At 41.7% G+C, this 16603-nt stretch overlaps 1 protein-coding gene across 7 annotated transcripts in view; it reads left to right on the top strand.

Moving 5' to 3' along the window:
- The window catches only part of LOC113171613 (microtubule cross-linking factor 1), a 49177-nt gene extending 38180 nt beyond the window's left edge, over positions 1-10997 (top strand). For 4 of the 7 annotated variants that reach the window (XM_026374085.2, XM_026374091.2, XM_026374087.2 and 1 more), the window contains 2 exons: positions 12-1590; positions 9740-10997. In XM_026374085.2, the coding sequence (XP_026229870.1) occupies positions 12-1590; positions 9740-9943 (1783 nt within the window). In that variant the 3' untranslated portion in view covers positions 9944-10997. Of the gene's footprint in view, positions 1-11; positions 1591-1784; positions 1810-3289; positions 3348-9739 lie in introns of all 7 variants that reach the window. The other 3 variants (XR_003299719.2, XM_026374089.2, XM_026374090.2) reach the window with 3 other exon arrangements.
- The last annotated feature ends 5606 nt before the right edge of the window (positions 10998-16603 follow it).

Raw genomic sequence — 16603 nt, 5'->3', positions numbered from 1 at the left:
GTTTTGTCCAGAGCCAAGTCCGTTTGCTCCATGAGCGACTTTCAGCGGTTAATGGACAGCTCACCCTTCCTCCCCGATAAGACTCGCCACGGTGACCAGGGCCAAGACGACGTCACCCCACCTTTGTCCCCAGACGACCTCAAGTACATTGAGGAGTTTAACAATAAGGGCTGGGACTTCCCATCATCCAGCTCTTGCCCGGGTCCTGTTCGGGAAGTGTGGACAGACAAAACCTCAGAGGCCCGGGCAGGGGAGCCCATTCCTGATTCATTCCAGCCAGCCTCCTGGTTCCTCACCACCAGTGCCACCCTGACCACCAGCACCCTGAGCAGCCCTGAGCACTGCCACAAGTCCCCGCTGAGGGGCAATGCAGCAGGGGAGGCAGGGGTGGGAGTGGAGCATTACGGGCTGCACATCATCCACAGCCCCACCAGGCCTGGGGTTGCCGAGCGCGCCGCTGCCCAAGACTCTGACTTCCTATATGCCAAGGGGACCAAAGGCAGGGGTGGAGGTGAGGCTGGGGTGGGGCCCAGTGGGCCAGATGAGGTGTTCAGCAGTGGGAGGTGGCCATGTGGGCTTCTGGAGGGTGGGGGACTGAGGACTTCTCCTAGTCAATCTCCTATCTGCCCCACAGTGGGCTATGCCTCCTCTCTGGAGCTTCAGCTCTCCAGGAACATGAGTGACGACATGAAGGAGGTGGCTATCTCTGTGAGGAACGCCATCCGCTCTCCTCCAGGGCCTGTCGTCCGGGACACCGCCTGCCAGACGAATGGATTCACCACGCGGGGCACTCAGACCACCCAGACCATCAGCGTGGGCCTGCAGACAGACTTGCTGAGGAACCTGACCAGCAGCCCCCACCGCTGCCTCACCCCTAAAGGTGGCGGGACGCCCATCTCTTCCCCGTCACGCAGCCTGAGAAAGGTGCAGTACTCTCCTGTCGTCCAGAGTAAGTTTGAGCGGCCCTGCTGCTCTCCAAAGTACGGCTCACCCAAACTTCAGCGCAAACTGTCCACATCCAACAAGACGGAGCTACCTAATACCAACCGTGCCCCCACCCCCACCACGCCCCAGAAGGGCAACAATGAGTCTGCGTGGGCTCGCTCCACCACCACTCGAGACAGCCCTGTCCACACCACCATCAACGATGGCCTCTCCAGCCTCTTCAACATCATTGACCACACCCCAGTGGTCTACGACCCCATGCAGAAGTTCAACAAGTCCCCCATTCGCTCACGTCCCACCCCACCCGCCACCGCCGAGCCCAGCCCTGCCCACGGGGCTCTCAGCACAGACCCCAGGAACATGCAGGAGTGTTTGCGGACTGCTCGAGGGCGGTCTCCGAGCCCTGTGCAGCTGATAGTGGAGACCCAGGGGGATAAAAACCCAGAGGTGGTCAGCATTCGGCAGGACCTGTCGGCCCCGCCGGGCTACACGCTGGCTGAAAACGCAGCGCGCATCCTCAACAAGAAGCTGCAGGAGCAGAACTTTAGAGAGGAGAAGAGGCTGCAGGCAGGAGGACAGAGCAGCCACAGCAGAGACAACAGCAGGCAGGGCGACTCGGACAGAGGACAGTCTGGATGTATGGAGGTAAATATGCAGCCTCACTGGATTCATCGCTTCATCATTCACTTGATCTGGGGCCCATGTTTTATGACACATTGATATTTATGACTGCCTTGGATTTTCCTTGTAATGGTTCAAGACAAACAAGAAAAGCTAATCAAGTAATCAGCTGCATTAAATTGTGCACGTTCACTGAAATCTTCATGCTTTTTTCTCAGATCGAAAGCACTGACTGATGCAATGGTAAAGTTAAAACCTTCCTCAGTAACACTACACTCTCCTCCAGCTCTGTATATAGACACTCTTAAACGTTTCTTCTTCTGTATTTTCCTCTTCTCTGTAGTGACTTTAATACAGTTTGGCTTTTATTCTTGGGCTTTAATTATGACCAAGGCCTGACCGAGTTATGATCATATGTCTTATAAAAGTGAAATGAATGATCTCACAGTTATGATTGAAGTGAGACTGTAGCTGCAAAACTGCATGATTAATTATTACCTGTCATCTGTATTTCATTCTTAAACTAGTGGGTCCAGTTTTTGAAAGGGATTTAATTCTCTTAAGCAAATCAAACTAAGAAAAGTGCAAAGTTTATTTAGTCAAATGGGCGCTGTGGCACTTCGGTCGGGCCTTTTTTCACCACCCATTCAGCTGACCTGTGATAAAAATAAACGACAGTCATGCAACCATCTTTCTGGTGATGTGTAAATGATGAACTAGAAGGAGAAATGGATTCGGTGTACTGTGTGTGCCTCACATTTGGCTCTCCGAGGACAGATTAACACTACAGAAATGTAGGTCAAGCTGTACATTAAAACAATCCACTCCACACATACTATGTATTTAAAACCATTGCATATACACTAAGCAACACAATCCCACACATGCTGATTAAAATGTCCACTAGCATCAAGCCTGTGTTCACTGATCTGCAGAACAATCTGATGTGTGCTATTATGGATACTAGTGGAGTCTACGTCTCATGAAGTGATCTCAGGAGTTATAAGACAGAAATGAGGTTACCAACCTCTGTAGCACACTACACTACTTCATTACTACTGGTGGTGCAGTTGCATTGTGGGTAACGTAGGCACTAGATTTTGACACAAGGAAGTAAAAAGTTCTGCTGCATTGACTTTATTTTTATACTGTGTTACGGGAATGCAATGGTAGATTAATTGCACACTCTTTAAATCATTTAGTCTCTTAATCTGATAAACTGACAGATCGCCTCAGCCCTCGGGTGAATGATGAAAAACCTGGTAAATCAAGGTGCACGTTGAGTTGCAGAATTACTGCCGCGACCAAATTTAACTAGAAGCATTAAAGCGAATGCTGCAGGTAGAAATTAAATAACAAGAGGTATCGGTCATATTATCCGATTTTGAAGTTTTTTGCCATGTTCCTGATATCAGATGATTTCCACTAGTACCAGACCAGCCTGTGTGTATCTACACCAAGGTCAGCTTCACTTTTTTTCCAGGTCTCAAGTGAATGGGTGTGTGTTTACTGCTCTCTTTGTGGTCTGCAGGCTGACATCAGCCTCCTCATGTCTCCTGGTCAACCTGTCTGCCTGTGATATGCCAGACTTATCATGTATCTCCTCTTCCTCTTTGCCCGGTTTTACCAATTAACATTTCCCGCTCTATCTCCTCCCCCCTCTCTCCTCCCCTCTGGGCTTTATCTCTCCCTCCTGCTCCCTGTCCACTGTGCTCTGATCCAGAACCACACTGTCATACTAACAACTCCTTGGGGACTCTAACTCTGCTTGTCTCCGTGATGTAAGTTCCTCTTCCTCTACGACCTTTGGCGGTGGGTTCACCCGCTACACGGACCTCTCACCTCACACCCAGCAGACCTTCCCCTTCTCACCCTGTTCATTAATGCATGCTTCACAGGACAGCAGAGTGACAGTGTGTGAAGCCATCGGAGTGGTGTCAAAAGTTGTGCGACGCCCATGCATCTGTTTTCTTGGTGTTAATGCGTGCATGCTCAGTTTATTTGGTGTAGATCATCTGTTTTTTTTTTTAAAGGACCATATTAGTGTTTTTGCATGTTATAGTCATTAACCATAAATTACACATACTGTTCAAATACCATGCCATATATTTTAGATTATTAGATCTATATGGTATGATAATCAGCTTTAAAAGACTTGCATGAAATATTAAATCAATTAGAGCTTCTGGTTACGAAGTTGTATTTCAAACTTTAGACCAATTTCAGAAAACCAGACAGAAAACCAGCAGAAGACAGGTGCAATTTAATCCTCAAGAAGAAGGTGAAGCTCCAAGTGAATGAAAATTAAGTGGGAAATGGTATTTAGTATGTTTTATTAACTGATTTGAGGAATATTAAAGACTCTTCAGTGGTCCACATGTAGCTGATGTTTTCATCTGCATTGTTGGCTGTCTTCAGTGGGGTGGAAACCTCAGTGGACATTTAAATCTCATACTCTCGTGGTTTATACACTAGTCAGCGCATAAGCGCATAACATTTTCATAGTTTTTCTTTTAGGATTTCTAGATTTCTAGGCAACACTGTTCTGCACAAGTAGTGAAAAATATATGTCAAAATAAGTCATTTGTGCAGAAAACAGAGAAATATGGAGCCACAGATGCTGGACAATAAACATTATGGTTTGTTCTGGCTTAGTTTAAACTGCTGTTTAAAATCACAGCAGTTTAAAGCTGTGACATCCACAACAGGTTAGATACCGCTCTGATAAGATTACTACAGTTTATTATTTTGTTGCATTTACATTTGGCAGAAATGCTAATGTTTCATGAGATGTAAGAGCAGGTGTAGCAGCTCTGTCTGAGCTGGCACACGCATGGTGGTTCATGAAGTAGTGCTCATAAACACAGAGTGACGTTAAAAATTAAACTACAATAAAACAGATATTGAAGATCAAACAGCAAGTAGGAGACAAATTATGACCTCTTTGGCTTTGGATACAGGTAAAAAACTGCTCAGTTGACCACTCAACAGGCAAGTGTCAGAGCTTTGAACCTGATGTGAGAGGCCACAGGAAGCCAGCGCATGGATTACTTTTGCAGTTTTGGATCATCTGGAGAGGATTTATTGCACATGCTGGCAGTCCTGTTAGTAGAGCATCGCAGTAGTGGAGAAGAAGTCCTATCTTCCAGATGTTGTGATTGAATCTGCACATTTGAGAGATTAATGGCATGTGGTCGTTAATGATTATCTCCTTTTTTTGGACAACCATTGAAGAGACCAAGTTGTTGCTGATACTGTACCGTATGAAAGGTCTTAGTAAGAAGACAAGGACTGTCCTGAGTTGAAACTGAGTTAAAAGAGTCGTTTAGTCGAGAGGGCAGACAGAGCCGTGTGTCATTGGTATAGCGATGACGGGAAAAGCCATGTGAGAGAGGATAGAAGCTAGGGATGTGGTCAAATACTGTATGTGAGGGCCTTTTGCTGGCCTAATGCAAGAGCAACTGTTGATCTTTCAGGGACTAATCTTGAGTTATGACCCTCCTCAAACTGCACATAAAATGAAAATCATTCTGACTGAAATTCTTCCTGATTGACGAGACTCAACATGATCAGGACTAAAATCTATAGAACGTGTGTTTTGTTTTAATTCAGTATGTTTGAGGTACAGTTATTATCAGACTGTAAAAATATTATTGAAGATATTTTATTATCAGTATTCTGACAAAGAAAGACAAGGTTCTGGTATTTAAGTCTCCAGTGTGGTGTTTTCCAATGAGCAAAGACCATTTTTCAGTTCAGCTCCTGCTCTCTGTACTGAATTAGTGACGGGAACAATGAGACGTGCGTCTGAAGCAGTTTTCAATTTGTTTTTTCAAGTTGATCACCATACCATACAGAGAAGAAACTAAATCAGTTTTAACCTTTTGGTAATGGAATAGCTGCTGTGAAACCACTGGTATGGTCCAAACTCCCAAACTCAGTTAACTTAACTCAAAGAGTCATCCGACTGTGTCTTGATTCTAAAATATGGACCAGTGAACGTGACTCAAACCTCGTTCACTGGTCCACATTTTTTGGACATTTCACACATTCCTCAGCGCAGGTTGGTTGGTGTCTTTTTTGGCTGCATACAGCCACATCTGGATTATTCTAACACTGTGTTTCTAGCAGGTTTTTATGTCAAGTGTGCAGTTGGATGGACCGTGCTGATTTCTTGTGATGTTTTCTTTCTTTTTTTTTTTTTTTTGACACTTTATTTGTCCAAACAGTGCTTTCTTTCCTCTTTTCCCCCTCACCATTTCCTGTCACCCTAACTAGACAACGAAAGATTAACCAACGACGATGACCTGAACACTAACACTCATCGCTCTCATCTGCCTGGATTATATGTGATTTCTGGTGGAAAGTAACTGAATATTTTGGTTATATGTTGCATGCTTAAAGGAAAAATCCACTTTCACTGTGTAATAAAAATTCGTTTTCACTCACTTCAGTGACTGAATTTATCAAAATGCCTTTGAAAAAACCGAGAGGGAAATTAAATATCACCAGGTTGCTAAAGTGTGGCCAACTGAGAGGCAAGCTTTTAGATTGGGCTGTCAATCCTACTGGTCCAAACATAAAAAAAAATATTACTGTGAAAATTATTTTTCAAAAGCGAAGAAGTTTGAAAGAGCGTGGGTGGATTTCACAATTAACAGAGAAACTTTTATAGTTTGGGGCCCTGAGAGTTCAACTCACTGTAAATACACAAAACACAAGTAAATCAAGAAAACAGCTTCACCAAATTTCCAACAATACACGAACAGAGAGTTGATTCCAGTAGCTGTAGGATTTTTTGTTTTCATGCTGCACCTGTGTCAAGTTGGTGAACATTACCACACTATTACTGAGCTGTAAATTAAAGTGCTATCAGACGCTTTCTTTATTTTCTTGTGCTGTGTCTATTTCGATATTTTCTTCTTAAGTTGCAGTGCTCTGAGCTCTCAGGGCTGCCGAAAAACATGCTTAAAAAAATGTATTATAACTTTCTGCTCAATCTAAAAGGAAACTCTTGCTGAAACCTGATATTTATCGTATTTTAAAAAGCCAGAATAATAATTACTGTCAGAGTAGAATAAAGCAGTAAATCTGTTTCTATAATTCACTTGTACATTTAAAGTGTTTTAAGGTGGATTTCTCCTTTAAAGCCAAAGCGACTCTTACTGAGAAGTCAGGGTTCATGTGGATTTGTTCTCGTTGCTGTTTGCGGTTCTGTACGATGACTTCCTGTACACATTACTGGGGCATGAGCTGTTGTGTGATCTGATGTATTAGGATCAAATAGGAAATTGTTGTTATTAACCGACAAGCCGCCAATCAAACGACGACTTGTCTGTATTTCCTGTGTGTAGACGATCCGTCAGTCGGGTTCATAAACAAATTATCTATTGATGGAGACATGTATTTGGCGTAGATGTTGCTCATCCATCTCTTTGACTTGTTTTCCTGCCATGAGGACGTCCTGCAGGTTGTGTAACACATCACTCACTGGTTGATTCATGCATTCATCCATCTCACTTATTTTTCCTTCAGTTCACCGTCCCACCCCACCACAGCCTGACTGTTGCGTATTTTTAGCAGAACTAGGCGGTTCCTTTGCAGGCTCAATGTCCCCCATCCTGTAGCTGAAATGTAATGTCTGGAGATGGACTATTTATAAATCAGGCCAGTGGTGTGATGTCCCTCTGTGATCATTCACCCAGTCACACTCTGACGTCATTAAAATGGGGAAAGAAACTCACCCACACTTTTCTCTCTTCTTATATCTCTCTCTCCTCGTTTTTTCATTTTCATCCATAGGAAAGATGCATAACGCTCTTCAAATCCATTAATCTGTGTACATACCACAGCACAATTATGCATACACAGTGTTGAACCACATTAAAAAAAACCCTGTGTTTGCATTATTCAGTGTGGAAATTTCTCATCATGCATTATCAATACAGTGGTGCCTGTGAACTAGAATTTTCTCTATTTCTATTTCTACGTCCTGAAACTTCAAGAATCCCCTCCAATTAAGCAAATGAGAAAAAAACTAAAGTATAAGGTTTAGGTTTTAGCCCTTTCTTCCTTAAAGAACAGCTTAAACTCAGGGATCCTTGAATGACCTGCCTGCTTCAGGTCGTCCAGTGTAAAGTCAGAATTTCGACTCATCCATTCTATAATATAGTGTGTAGTAGTGTGTTTAGGATCATTACCTTGCAGCATGATCCAATTTCTGTTGAGCTGCACTTCACACATAGATACCTTTTGCTTGCTTGTTCAACTTCATGACAAACTGTGTTGATCCAAAGGCAGCAAAGCAGGCCCAAATCCTTACGCTGCCACCACCGTGTTTCATAGAAGGTCCTTATATGGTCAACATCAAACCTAATGCAGTGGCAGTGCAGTGCTGTGGACAACATAACAGCACAGACCCACCTAAACTCCCTCATCCGGGTCTATAATCCCTCCCATCCACTGTGCTCTGCCAGTGAACGAGGTTAATTCTTGCACTTACGCCTCATGAAACGGACACAACTCTTCCTGGTGCACTTTACTTTAAGGTTCTTCTCCTTAGATCTTTTGCTTGCCTTGTACATCACTTGCAAATCACTGTGGATGAAAGTGTCTGCCAAATGACTGAATTTTGATGTAATGCTTCTCATTCAGGCAAAAAGTTCTACTTTGGTCTCAGTCGTCTTTCAGTAGTTTTCTGGCTCAGACACATGGCCTTCAGCAAACTGTGGGTGGAAGAGTAGTGGCGAGTGGTGTTGTCAAGACTTAGACAGGGAAGCCCCAGACTTCTCTTCTTTAATAATTTAATACCACCTTGACAGAAAAGTGCAGATTCAAGCTGCACATGACTGAATTCTGTTGTTGTTGCTCTTTCTTGTCACTAACGCTACATGACGAGTGTGATGGATGGTCAAGATGGAAAGATTGTCACGTTTACGACTTGTTGACGTAATCTGACAACTCAAGATAGATTTCATTGTATGTTTGTTGTGAAACTGTGCATTGATAATTTATCCCTAAATGAGTTGAATTAGCTTTGAATTACCATTGGTTGACATGGGGCGTCCATGTTTGTTTGATCATCACACTTTTTTAGATTATAAATTGCAAGTAAAAAATATCAGAGCTTGTCATAAATATAACTTACTGTGAGCACAATTCACAAGCTAGAAAGTAAAAGTTGCAAAAATTACTGGACACAAGCTTGTCTGTGTTTTATAGTATGACATAGTATAAGAAGAGCTTTTACTTCCTGTTGTTTTGATTTGTTGTTTTATGATCTCACTGATAGTGAAAACAGGTGTGGACCATTTGGTTTTTGCGAATCTGAATCTGAACTTCATAAATTCGGAGAAAGGCCAGAGGAACATGGTTGATGCAGCAAAGTGAAAAAGTGTGGCCCATATTGAAATACAACTTTTTTCAAGGGTGTTCACCCTGTGTGCACAACTTACAGTTAAATAATAACAATGGGTTTTGATACAGGACTTCTCAACCCAACTAATGATGCACGATCTGCCTTTAATAAGAATTTTAATAATAATCACATTATGTTCACCCAGTTGATGTGAAGTGATTAGGAGTAAAGAACATTACAAACACTTTTCTTCGTCAATGCATAACGTAGCCATTCATCTACATTAAAGCATTTCTGATGAAGCCTTTTGAGCAATTTATCAATATCGATGTCAAAACTTTTAAAGTTTATAACTCATCTATGTCAATTTGATATAGAAAGTGACATTCTTAGGTCACATTTGAAGTATTTGAAGTATTTTATTTTAACATGTGGCAGGCCCTAACTACATATTAGGATTCAATAAACAATTCTATATGTTTTATTTAAACGTAGCTGCAGATGTTTTTTGTTCTTCTGACTTTACGTGTAGCAGTGAGTCTGATGTGAAATAAATAGGCAGGTAATGTAATTTTGCAAACTTTATTGTGGAAAAGAGAAAACTCAGAACTATTGTTCATGACTTTGTCTGTGTACACCAGTCTGTGGTGCAGATCATTTTCTGTTTAACATTTTTTCTTTTTATTTGTGCACATCATCATTTATCCATCTGCTCACTCCTCGCTCTCTTTCTTTGACTCATGTTTCTTCACGTCCCGTTTCCTGCAGAGCCCTCTTAGCTCTCCTCTCTCTCTGACAGCTCCTTGTCATTGGCAGGACCTGCCTCGCTCTCCGGTGGCTCCACCCCTGGACTCTTGTTTCCTGAGACCGGCCCGCCCGGCCAACCGCAGACCCCCCTCGCGCTGGGCCGCCCGCTCCCCATCGTCCTCCCCAAGGTGGAGCGAGGGCTCAAAGAGGAGGTTCACCTTTCCGCCGCCGGGACATCGGAAGACCATCTTGGAGGGCGAGGAACCGGCATGAGGCCACTCTCTACCTCCACCCACCCTCCTCCACCTCAGCCTAAAAAGAGCCAGTACCTCAGAAACCCCTCATATACAGAGACTCACAAGAGCCTGAATGGGGGGTTGGCATCCACCCAGTAGCACCAGCTGACCATCGAGGCACCAGAACATCTTTTTAGAAGAACCTGGAATGTACTGTAATATCACAAAGAACTACGTTTCCATAAAAGGTGCCTGCACACACTTGAGTTACTCGTCACCCCACATGTGCGTATATACAGGATGAATTTAATACAGCCACAGTTCCCACACATCTGCTGTTGCATATACGTGAAGTTTACACCATTCTTTTCTCATCTGTTTACATTTTTTTCACACAAACGTCTCTTACGTTCTGTTGTTCGTCAGTTCATGCTCAAGCTGTTTTATTTTTTTATAACAACATCTTTTTATTTGTTGCCAGCCTTCAAAGCTTTTTCTCTTTAGTTTCAGTCAGAGGAACAACAACAAACAACAAAACAAAAAAAACTACTTCTGCTTCATCGGGTCTGAAGCAGAGACGCATGATGTCATTTCCGACGCTAATGTCCTCATTCATCTTTACATTGGGGTGAATGTTGATCTGTAAACATGAACAAGATGGGTGACAACAAACTGAACAACTTTATGCATATTTGGAAGGCAGTTGTACAAATATCAGTCAAATATTTGCATGCCTTTTGAACACTAGCACTTTAGTGCATGTACATACAAGCTCTAGTCATTTGTGATCACTCAACTCCGCTGTGGGGGGTAAAAAAGAAAAATGATCACATGGGGAAATCTTGTTTTTGTTGTCACATGATTTGCATCGACTAAAATACGAACAGTTTTTAAGTGAATTATTGTATCTACCAGACTGTCTTTGTACAGTTGTTACTATTGGATATGAATTACCTTTTCTTTTGACAAGAAAAAGGGATTGTGGAAAAAAATATGAATGTTTTAAATGAAGAGTCTATGTCAAAAGTCTAATAATCTATAGTGTTATGTAAATAGTAAATGGGAATAAACATGAATGTGTATTTACAAGACTTCCTCCTGTTGTATATTTCATGTCACCACGATGAAGGTTACAAACAGTGCACGATGGATTATAATCTCTCTCTCATTAGACCTGAGTTTGTGTTCTTGGCAGACTCATCCCAAACGTGTGTGTGTGTGTGTGTGGATTACAGTGCAGACCACAGGATTACAGTGGGTCAGGGGGGACAGACACACACATACACACAGCGAATGTGAATAAGAAGATTGTGTCCTCCCAGAAGTCAAATCCTCTTGCATCATAGTTACACATGTGCCACCTTGCTCGTGTTTCCCAGCTTGTCGTGCAAGATAGAAGCCAGCAATTAAACCCTGGACTAGTTTATTTAAAGGTCTGCAAAAAAAAAAAGAAAGAAAAGAAAACACTCCTCTGTGTGTGTTGGGTCATGTAGATCATTGATGCATTATGTGATTATGTTTATTATCTGTCTACAATAAATAGATTAATTACGAGTTTGTGAATCAGGAGAAACAAAACGAATGTTTCCAAAAGCCCAAGGTGAAGTTTGCATTTTGCACCAAAATCTAAAAAAATGAATTTTACAGTGATACAAAGCTGAGAAAGAAACAAACAAGCTGAAACTAACTAATAAATTGACATTTATGCATGTTTAATCACTGACCAGCCAACTAATCCTCTCAGCACTAATGCAAATATGTTAGGTTTCACTATAATAAAGCATTTAAAGTAATTTCTTTATAAATAATATAAAATAAATAAATATATATAAATATATAATGGGGATAAAATAACATAAAAGCTACATAAAATAAAATAACTGTCAAACTCCATGCATTCAGCGTTATTATGAAGTTGAGATCTAATGCTCTGCACCTGCCTTTGTAATATATATGAGATAGGTTTGTGGATCATCCAGTGTAATACAGATATTAGTGTTTTCACAAAGACAAGTTCCTGTTGACATTTTTCAAGTGTTCACTCCTTTCAGCATCACGAACAATAGGTCAAACATTCTTTCTCTGTTACACCAGGCAGGCAGTGGAAATCTAAAACAAAATAAAACCACAATATGCAGTGGAATGCCCTTTACTACGATTTTATCCATAACCTCATCATCTTAAAACTGTGTTCTGCCCAGATTTACAACTTTCACTGACACTTCTGTCGGGCATTCTGCTCTGAGCTGCTACAACAGCCCCCAGAGGAAAAAGAAAATATTGACATTTACAAACACGTCGGCCTTTATGTAGTGTTTTGCTATAATTTTCTCATAATCTCTGTGGTTTTGTGGTGCTGCCTGAGGAACAGCTGATAGTGTTGGTATATATAAATACAAAACCTGAACCTCTGAATTCTGGTTTCTCATATTTCTACTTTTAATATATGAACTGAAAAATCTGTGAAAGAATTAATGTCTACATTAAACTATTCTCCTCAGGCGGAAAAGTCCAAGCTTGACTCAGAGGGAGGACGTCTGAGAGAGGGAACGATAAAGATGCAGAAACTGAGAGCTAAAGGCCTCCGTATACCTTTCACACAGTTATAACGATGAATAATTAATGCGGCGCGGCTGCACGCTGGGAGCTGCTGATGGCACTGAGTGGGTCAGCGGAGGGAAGAGGCAGAAGATGCTCTGCTTTTACTTCAATCCGCCCTGAGAGAAACCCACCACCGGGTGCTGAATAATTTACAGCAGCCCTGAAGTCGTTGAAGTCACAAACACACACTGCTGCTCTCTAAATGCAGGACCGTGCTTTCACGTCGGCTGCAGCGAGCAGGGTGTGACCTCTGTGAAATAGAGGTCAAAACCCGAACTACAGTAGATATCCTGAAGCACAGATGGAGAAGGATATGTCCTACATCACTTTACAGTGAACTTGTGACAAGCAAAAGAGCAAATTATTTTCTTTATTATTAATTTATTTCTTTACAAACCAAACTATTTAACTTCTTTGTTCCAAGTAAACAACAACAATTTTTGTTGTGTGAGATTTTTTGTTCCCTCATATAAGATGCATCTACTTAGTTCTCTGTTATTTTGTTGCTGCAGTTTGGTTTTGTTCTTGTTACCTTTGTTACTTTTTAAACGTGATTAAGATTTCTAATATGCATGTGCCTTGTACTGTAGTAATTATATTTGAATCGATGGCTGATTAGAATAAATGACATTTACACATGTTATGTAAATGAATTTAGGTGAGTCATAAAGTCCTTTAAATTACTCTCTGATGATTCAAACCATAACTCAGCTACCCATTCTAGTCAGTTTTATTATTACTATTAACTTTTCCATAGAGCAGTAACAGCTAAAGGAGTGTACAATATGTTTAAACAGAGGAAATAAGCTCATTCATTCTCCAATCGTCAACCTCTGTGATTTTACTTGACACTACCTCCATGTCCTGTAGTCGTCCCTTTAGTTCCATCACACTTCACACCTGTCCTCAATCTACTCATCAGCTGCTCTGTATTTATCTAAGTACCCGGCCAGAGCAACTGTTTCACCATCCAGCCACAGGTTGGAGGGATGGTTTTTCTGTCTAGCTGCCCAATTATGTCCCTCTGAGTTTTTATTTCTTTGCTTGCACTTCATGAACAAAGAACTAAACTTGCACAGAACCAGCATTTATTTTTTCTTGTCTCATTTTTGTCAAGCACACATACTCACATCTCTAATGTACGCACCTTTATGCAGCAGTCTGTCAAACTAAGAATTTCAGTTTAATGTCACGCTATCAATCAATATTACATTCAAGCACCACTTTACACAGTTGTAAACAGATCCGATTAACTGATAGGAAACATAAATGATGCATGTGATCATGATTTCAGTCCTCTACATTGATCCTCAGTGTTCAGGTCTGACAAACATCCGCTGATGTGTGCGTCTTTGACAGGACACACTGGTGATATAAAAGATGAAGGTGTCCGACCTGTAAAAACTCTCTAACAAACAATTTGAAATAAATAAATTTAAACTGCAGAACCAGTGTTGAACCTCAAAGGAAAAACTGAAACGATGACGCAGAGGTGATTTGATTCAGTTTGGCTCTTCCAAAACAGGATGGACAAACAGTTATACTAATAATCATTTTGAGACACGTCTTTAGAAGAAGCTGCTTTTGAATATTTGCTCTGACATTTGACTGTCATTGAGAGAGAGAGAGAGAAAAAAGAGCCACGTTTTCCTCTCTGGCTGTGATGAATAATGCAGCGGCAGCTGTCTGGCCGTCTCTCTCAGATTGTTCGGAGCAGTTTCCCCTTGTGTTCCCAAATCTCTGTGTATTTGGCTAAATAGAAGAGACGAGCCTCTTGTTTTCCCGTTTGCCTCGTTTACTGCAGCTGCTGTCTGAGGACTCAGCTGACAGTCTAATCTGAACACGGAGGATCAATGACATCCTGCAGGTATCACACTGTAAACCAATCTGAGTCAGTCTGTGTCAGTTGACCTGTGTGCTTCATTTGCAGATATTAGGGGTCTAACAGTTGAACAACTCCAACTCTCATGTTTTAAAGGCACCAACCGTCCAAAAACAAAAAATTAGGTCTGAACCGAACCATGGAAAGAAATTCATTGTTGAATAACTGTGAAGTGTGAATGGGTTTCCACGTTTGCCACTTTCATAAATTAACTTTTTGTTTATCTTTCTGTTGGCCAAGAGTAAAATGTATTTTTCTATTGTGTTATTTATTTTTCAGAAATGCACCCTTACCCTTATATTTTCTTTAAAACCACTTTTATTAATAAGGTTGGATTTGGGACTTGTAACCAATGGCTTCATAAATAAACATAACATTTATAAGTTCTTAGTAGAAATTAACAACTAACTTCAAGATTGGCGCGTCTCAAAGTTTCAGGCTTTAATTAATACTTAAATTTCTGGCTTTTGCGTTTGAAATCCCTTGGAGCACCACTAATCTTTAAACTCTGAATTAGTTGATATGTATTTAAAATAAATGGTATTTGGTATGGTGGAAGGGAAAGTTGAACTTTACCACTTAGTTGCGGGTAGGTGAATGCTAATCAGATAATCACAGGGCACCTCTGTTGCATATCATTCTCCTCGCTCTTTCTCGTTGTTCCCAGTGCCTTCACTATGGATGATGCAGCAAACCTCACTAAAAAGTCATTTGTAATACGTTTTGACTCGACCAGCTGCAAAAATGTCAGCTGGTGTTTGTCCTTCAGCATTTAAGCGTTTATGTTTTTACTCACGTAATTTTTTGTAGTGGCTTAATGCTGATCTATAAAAATGATAAATGTCAAGTGGCATTAATCAACCATTTAAATATTGTAGGTTTGCGCCAAAACATCTGAAAGCCTCAACCCACTGAATAATGCCTTTGTTTGCTGGTTGAATGTATTAGAAATAAAGTGACCTGCTGTCACGACGTCCGATACGCATTACGAACATTTTTCAATTTTACTAATCTGCTTCTTGTTGTTCTCTGTGCGTCCTGCTGACAGAATTAACCTTTCTGAGGCTCCACGCTGCCTCGTTCAACGTGCAATCTGTGAAAAATTGGACCCCAAATTGCACATGCCTGCAGCTGCGTGCAAAGGCCTCAAACAGACAATGAGCAACACAATGGTCCTGGCTGTGCCATTAGCTGAGAGGTTGTCATGCCAACGATGCAAAAAGCCCCTCGCCCGGCTCCGGCAAAAGGTTTGGCCCTGAGGAGAATTCATATTGAGCAAAAGCTTTGCCTGGAGGCTCTTCACGTCTTCCCTCTTTCTGTTACATCTTTATTCATTTGACAAAAAAGCCCATCCTGCTCCTGAGGCTCCTGTCAGACCCTGAGACCACAGCAGTGGCAGCTCCCACTGCTGTGTGTTCAAGCTAGGGAAGCTGGGTGTAGCACAAGTTTTTGTTTTTTGTTTGTTTTAACCCCACAAGAAATGTGCTATTGTCTGTGTGAACAGAGAGTTCCATTGTGTGGAGGAGTGTGATGACCGTTTGAACCCTGAACTGAACCAGCAGGGCCGTCGCTCGGGCTGGCGAGGAATCAACCTAAATGTAAGGCAAAGAAGAGATTTTCATAAAATAGGAAACACGAGAGGTAGAGAAACATGTCAGAAGACAGGGGTGATGATGTGAGTAGTGGAAATTAAGTGCTGGAAAAGAAATTGAAGTGGCCCAGTGATGTTTTAAACGACGGCTTCATTAGATTTTTAACACTGACTCATCAGCGTGTGAGACAGGTGCCCACATCACATCAGCGCTAACGTAACAGCTTCTTCTGCTTCTTTTTTTTTTAAGGTTGACCTCTCTTCAACAAATAGTTTGAAAATAAAAACCGTCCTGCAGGCTTCAAGTTCAGTCAGACCATCTGTCTGTCTTTAGAAAGAGCAAAAACAAAAACTGCATTCATTTGGCTCATTCATTTGCTTGATTCCTCTTTTGTCACATTTGCTTTAACCGTGCCCAGTTGTCTTCAGGGCACTGGTACACACACACACACACACACACACACACACACACACACACAACACACACACACACACACACACACACACACACACACACACACACACACACATAGAGCTCACACACACACAGACACACACACACACACACACACACACACACACACACAGACACACACACACACACACACACACACACACACACA

Source organism: Anabas testudineus, chromosome 17, assembly GCF_900324465.2.
Source record: "Anabas testudineus chromosome 17, fAnaTes1.2, whole genome shotgun sequence".
Classification (NCBI taxonomy): domain Eukaryota; kingdom Metazoa; phylum Chordata; class Actinopteri; order Anabantiformes; family Anabantidae; genus Anabas; species Anabas testudineus.
The sequence above is the reverse complement of the archived record's forward strand: the minus strand, read 5'-3'. Positions and strand labels throughout refer to the sequence as shown.